The following is a 6,769-nucleotide window of genomic DNA, read 5'->3' as shown; positions in this document are numbered from 1 at the left end:
TTCCTTTAAGTCTTGTGATGTTGTCAGGCTCCCCTTCTGACTTGTTGTTCACAATTCCTTCTGCCAAGGCTGAAACATTGATTTTTTCTCTGGATCCTGTCTGTCTGTTGCTGCATGTCTCCACAGACATCTCAGGCGTGGTCTTTCTGGAAGTGACATCACTGTGGCTTTGCTCACTGCCTACTCTGAATGGCCATTGCTCCCCATCAGTGTCATTGGCAGTAACTCAAGGCCCACATGGGAAGCCTCAGAGTCCTCATCTGCCCTGGGCTTTTGTCAGATCCCTATTGAGTTCTTCTGTGCAAACAGACAGACCCTCCCCACTCCAGGATTCCCCATGACTTTGTACTGCCTTGCTTAATGCTTATTTCCACCAATATACCAGGTGTTCAGTGATTCATCTAAGCCCATGAAGGTGAGGCTGCCTTTTGTCCACTGCTACCTTCCAGCGTCCACAGCTCTGCTAGCCAATCAACAAATATTTGAGAGAGTGAACAGAGCATAGAGTTCTCTGCCTTAGATGTCAGCTTTCACAAAGTTCTGTGTTCCGTCCTACTCCCTTTCCTCTCAGCACTGAGGCCTGCCGCAGTATCCAGCACTCCACAACTGCCACCTAACTGGCTTCCTGCTGCAGCCTTCTTCCTAGACCATCCTCTGCTCTACTAGCAAAGCTCCCTCTATGAAAATGTAGCTGGAGTGCCTGCTTCCTCCATGTGGATGTTCACAGGCTGGCTGCTCATTAGTGTGTGCATGACAGCCTGGGACTGTCCCTGGTGATGAAGGTCTAGGAGGGCCATCGTCGCATGCTGTTTTAAATGGGGGTTCAGAGAGGGATTGAAATGCATTGTAGGCACTGACAATTTGAGAGCTGAGAATTGGAGACAAGTGATAAAAGAAGATGTGAGGTACTTGGAGAATGGAGGAACTGGGGCAGAATTCTAGAATGAGTCATTACGACAGAAATCAACAGCTATGCGGGACAAGGAGGAGCCGGAGAGAGACAAAAAAAAAGAAGTCATGCTGAAATGAGATGGGATTTCCACACTTGTCTACATTGAAAAGCTAAAAATAGGGACATTTTGGGAGTGACATAGTGAGGAACCTTTTAATTCCACTGATATGGACTATAATGTGGCAGGATTGCTGGGAAGGGTATGTCTTGCACAGTTGATGGTAAAATTAGACAAATTTTATTTTGGATGCTAAAACTTTCCATTCCTTCCCTCTCCCCCTTGCCCATCTCTCCATTTCTCTGCCAGTCAGAGTTGTTGCTTAGGAAAGTGTCTGATCCATCTATCCATGTGCGTTTAGCAAGTCTAAGGTGGCACGTTTTGCATGCTAGCAAAAGTTTGTGTCTGAAGCCAAGGACACTTAAACCCAGCAACTATTCAAAATAATGTGTACAGTGCAGTCTGCTGCTGCACCCAGCACAATAAACACAGCAGTTGTTCACCAGATATTTGTTGAAAGGTGTTCAGAAAAGCATTTATTTTATCAAACTCTGGAAACAATTTGAATATCCAACAATGGGGGAACCATGAAGAATCTTCCCTGTGCAGAAATAGTACATAGCTATAAAAATATTTAGAAAGTTGTTATCGGGGAAATCTGATAATGAAACTTTAGGGCAAAGTCAGCAAGATCCAAATTGCTACAATAATATGTCAATTATAAAAATTATATACATATATGGCAGGCTCAGAAACACGGCAGGTATCTCTGGAATCTGGTTATTTTTAGTTGCTTCATTCCACTTTTCTGTATTCTTGAATGGTTTATGATTCATGGAAGATGTACAGTGTCGTGTCAACATTGTGAAGGACTTAGGGGAGGGGAGGATGTGTTTTCCATGGTCCCCCAAATCACAGCATGCACAGCATGCTGGTGTGGCATATTCAGTCTAACACAGTGTGAGAGATGAGGCTGAGACGGCCTCCCTAGTAACACACGCTGGCTGGTCAGCCAGTAAGGGAATGGCTTTGTTGTTAAGTACCATGGGGATCCTGACCCTTAAAGAAGGAAACTTGCTCTATCTGGGCATCTGGGTGCGTCCCTTCTCTCAATGTAGCCAGCTGGTTCCTGGGCAAGGCTAATCCCACTGCCTGACTGCCACCCTTGCCCCTTGTGCCTTTAAGGAGGTGCTGGGCGTGTTTCTTTTCACCCTGCTCCCGCCACTCCTCCTTTTTCAAGCACAGTAGTAAGACCCACCCATTGATGCCCTTTGTATTGGTACCTCAGACTATTTTATGCCACTTTTTCTTTTCAGAATAAAAACTTGCAGGAAACTACTGAGGCCATACCACTTTCATGTCATAATGTCCATGTAAAATATGTGTGGCAATTTTAATGGGGAGATCACAGATTTTCACATTTATAAACCAGAAAACACATTCTGCCGCTGTTTTCTGGAAATTCTCTACATCTATGCTTTCTTTTAACTTCAGTGGCTTCTCACCTTCTTCCTGCCCCCAAGGATCTGCTGGCTGGCCTTCCCTCTCTGTGGGAGAGCAAACTTCATGGCTACAAACAAACAAACAATCTCAAAACTGGACCCAGTGATAGTTACCCCCCAGCCCTCTCCAAATGTCCTGCACTGTAAAAGAGAAAAAAAAAAAGTCCTAGGATCTTGGGATCTATATGGAGGGACTGGAGGCCTGAGGCGCGTATGATTCCATTTTTTTTTTTTTTTTTATTGGCTGGCTGTTAAAATAGCCACTCTCCTAGTGCAGGAAGCCTGGGTGGCAGGAGGGATTGCAAAGGCGTGTGTGTGTGTGTGTGTGTGTGTGTGTGTGTAGGGGGGTGCGGATCCAGTGCCAAGAGAAGAAATCCCAGCTCTGCCAGGGTGAAGGCGTGAGCTAACAGCCCGGCTCCCCCGGAGGCTCCAGGCCGCGTTTTGTAGGCCGCTGCATCTGCCTCCCCTGTCTCCCTTACCTCCTTGATGTTCGGCACTATTTGTGGCCGGCGCGGTGGAAGGACACAGTGAGGTTCTCACCCCCGCCCCCCGCCCCTCGCTCCCATCCCCAGCTCCATCAAAGCGAGCCCGGGCCAGCGCAAGGATCTCAGAGTTGCGAGTGTGCTGAGGCTGGGACTGTCACTCATTCTCCGATCAGCGCGTGAACGCAGCTCGGCAGCCGCTGGCAGGAAACAATTCTGCAAAAACCATCCTACTCAGCCTGGCAATTGTCTGCCCTAGGTCTGCTGCTCTGCCGCCGTCCACACTCGCTGCGAGGGAGGGGGCACAGAATTTACCGCGGCAAGAACATCCCTCCCAACCCGCAGATTACAATGCTGCAAACTAAGGATCTCATCTGGACTTTGTTTTTCCTGGGAACTGCAGGTACATTTTTTTTTTAATTCTCAGTTTGATTTGCTAATTGTCCCCTTCCCTGCCCCACCCCCCCCCCCGTCCCCGGGACACTGTTTTATTGGGGGTTGAATTTAAGAGGCTTGTAAAGGGCTGGGCATTTTCATGGGGCTGAGAAGGCTAAGCTCTTCACCCTGACTGCCCAGCAGATCCTCGCCCTCCGGGGCAGCGCCGAAGAGGGGCTTGGCTCCTCGCGCCGCAAGCTCCCGGCGCCCCTGCCGTTCCTACTTGGTGAGCCCGCGGGTGGGAGCGCAGCCGACCTAGGTCCCTGGGACGCTGCGGCCGGAGTGTCGGCCACCGACAGCACTGCTTCCCCGAAGGCGAAGGCGGACGGACGGTGGGTGCCGCGTCCCCAGCGCTGCCGGCGCCACGGGAGCTGGGATTCCGCGTCGGGGAAGGGGCTTGTCAGCCCCCGGCTCCGGGAAGTGTGAACAATAAGGCCGGGGCTGCCGCCCAGCTTGTTCTTTTTCTCGGGTCTCCTCAAGTGGGGCTCGCTGCCTTTGCCCCTCCTCCTCCCCACCCCGCGCTGAATAACGGTTTGCAAAATGGGGCGAAATGGGCAGAATGGCAGGGCTGTGTGGCCGTGGTGGCACCCTGTTCGATATGACGTTCGTTTTGCATTTGCCAGATTGCCGGGTAGTTGCCAAGCCTGCTCTGGGCCCCCGAGCTCGGAGGGATGGGAGGGTCGGGAGCCGCGTTTGACAGGAGGAAGTGCGGAGGGGCGGAGGGTGAGGAGGGCGTGATCGGCTGCCGGGGCGCGCGCGTGTGCGCGCGTGTGCCCTCCCGAGCCGCTGGCCCCCTTGCACGGTGCCGGGGTAGGGGAAAAGGCAGGTAACCTTCCGGAAACAACTCTCCAAGCCTCATTTCTCCAGGCGAGGTTCCCGAACCTAGGCAAAGTGCGAACAATAGAGAGCTGGGAGGGAGACTGTGGTGATGATGTCGCGAGTGGCGAGGTGGGTGGTGGTGGTGCGCTGCCGCCCAGACGACCCCGGCAGCCACCTGGAAGGCGCATTTCATGTTGGTTATTTCCATCTCGGCTTCCCCGGGAAAAATTCTTCTGTGCGTGCCCACCATTCCCCCACCTCAACCTTCTCCACCCCCCACCCAAGGCTCTGCGCTCTGGCGCTGACGGACGACGGGGGTTGGAAGAAAAGGAACTGGGGCCGCGAAAGAGCTGGGTGGGTTGGGGAGACTGTCCGGACAAGGGGCGTGTGCTGGGGAACGCTGGCGAGAAAGCGGGCTGAGGGCTCTGCTGCCAGGAACAGCAGAGCCTACCCTGGACGGCCGAGCCCGGGTCAGGGAGTGCGCGGAGCGGCCAGGGGAGCTTCCCGTGTGCCCCCTCGGCGGGAGGTTTGGGAGCGGCTCCTTGGCCGCCGCCCCCAGCCAACTGGGGTCCTTCCCATGACGACCAATCAGAGGGAGGCTGGCTGGGCGGGAAGCCGCGAGAGGCTTTCATCGCGGCGCGGGTGGCGGTCGGGAGCTGCCAGGAGCGTCTCCCCGTGTCCCAGTCTAACGGTCTCCGTGGTCCTGCCGGGAGGAGCCCCGCCCTGTGGCCGAACTCCCCTGGCGGCTCCCGTGCTTTCCTCCCAACTCCTCCCAATTCCCCACCTGCCCGTCGGTTTCCAAGGACATAAAATGGAGACCAGGTAGTCACTGGCGGGGGACCCCCTCGTGCCTCCTGCACGCCGCCCCCTCCCGCACGCACACTCGCGTCGCGGCAGCCTGGTTCCAGCGCGTCGTCTGGGCGGGCGCAGCCGCCAGCGGCCCCCGGGGGTGCGGGGCGCACTGGCGCGCCTGCGCTGACCGGCTGTCCACGGGCCGGGGCGAGGCTGGAGGCGGGGCGTGGGGGGGCCTGGGCCGAGCCGCACCCACTCGGTGCTGGGTCCCCGCCGCCACCTGGCCCGGAGGCGCCCAGGGTGTGTCCATCCTTCTCCGTGGTGCCGGTGGGTCTCCGCGGAGCCACCTCCCGGCTTGGGGGTGTGTTTCTGAGCTCTGCACCTGATGGGTGGAAACGTGACAATGGAGGCTGATCTTTGGTGGGCTTTTGGGGGGGGTCGCCCAGCGATCCTTTCCCTCGTCATGATGGGCGGAACTCTCTGGTTTGGATCCCTTGGGAGTTGCAGCTGGGTACACGCCCAGCGTATCCCACCTTGGGAGGTCCGTGAATTCCTGAGCAGGGGTAGAATCTGGCCAGTGTTGCCTGGAATGACAGGATCTTTCTTCCTGGCCTCTGGTACGTGAGGATGGGAGGAAGACCCGTAACACGTCCGAGGTTGCCTAACAAAAGAAAGAAGTTGCGTGGCTTTCCGATGAAAAACAGTATTCCGTTTAAGTATTGTTTGCACCATAGCTGAAAAAGAAAAGGAAGACTTCAAGTCAGAGGCTGAGACTGAGAATAAAAATGACAGCATACATAAACGTGTGTGTGTGATGTGTATGTGCATACGAATATGCTTTGTCTGTCTCTGTCTCTCTCTCTTCAAATATTGTAGCCAGCTACACGGTCCCTGTAATTCAAGTGCTATGCTCCATTTGGTGCATATGGAAATTTAGATATAAGATGCTCTAACCTTTTCATGTCCAGTGAGTCCGGTTTGCTTCCCCCTCTCTCATTTTTGGTGTCTTCCTGATCCGTAGAAATAAAAGGAAAGGTTGTGGAGCCCCGTAGTAAATTTGAATCTGTTCTCGCAGCAGCTTTAAATGCTGTGAAAATATTGCTTAGGCAATCTGGAATACTTAAGTCACATGTAGACTTGGTAATTTTGCAGTCCTCTGCCAATGTAGTTTAACAGGACTGCTTTTCTAAGAAGGTAGCATCAGCCCAAGAACAAAGAACACCTTTGCTACGGTGCAAAAGCTAATATATGTATAAGGCATAGATAATCACCCTCACAAGATGGATTTAGACACATTGCAGGAAAGTTTGCTGTGAGTACCACGATGATGAGCTGTTTTTTTCCATTGATTTTCATTTTAAGATCGGAAATGTATTTTTCTGAGCCAAATGTGACTGACTGCAGTACTACATGTTAAAGAATAGCAAAAGCTTCTCACAATTTTATGCAAAACACAAAAATTCTTTTAATAAACACAAAGATAAAGAGATTGAAAATAACTTAGAATTTACCTAAAATGTCAGAGTTTAAAACAGAAAGGAAATATTAACCAGACCATTGTAGAAACATAGCATGCCTTCCAAGTTTTTGACTTTTCATTAATCAATAGCATATCTTTTTAAAATTAAATTTTCTGGATCTCTCCTGCTTCTATCAAATGAGTTGACTGGGATGCTTTCCTTCTAGATGCTTTTACTTTGGACGTTGCAAAATATCTGTAGAACGGAAAATAGCAGGATATACCCTTGTTAGGAGCATCTTCCAAGTCTTCCTATGTTAATTGATTGAT

General features: G+C 52.1%; 1 protein-coding gene across 2 annotated transcripts in view; it reads left to right on the top strand.

The window, feature by feature from the left end:
* Nucleotides 1-2,979: 2,979 nt before the first annotated feature.
* NCAM1 (neural cell adhesion molecule 1) overlaps nt 2,980-6,769 on the top strand; it is a 299,382-nt gene continuing 295,592 nt past the window's right edge. For both annotated transcript variants that reach the window (XM_012926925.3, XM_058663908.1), the window contains exon 1: nt 2,980-3,337. In XM_012926925.3, the coding sequence (XP_012782379.2) occupies nt 3,286-3,337 (52 nt within the window). In that variant the 5' untranslated portion in view covers nt 2,980-3,285. The remainder of the gene's footprint in view (nt 3,338-6,769) is intronic.

This window comes from Ochotona princeps, chromosome 4 (genome assembly GCF_030435755.1).
Source record: "Ochotona princeps isolate mOchPri1 chromosome 4, mOchPri1.hap1, whole genome shotgun sequence".
Taxonomy (NCBI): domain Eukaryota; kingdom Metazoa; phylum Chordata; class Mammalia; order Lagomorpha; family Ochotonidae; genus Ochotona; species Ochotona princeps.
This window is presented reverse-complemented; position numbering and strand designations above follow the sequence as displayed.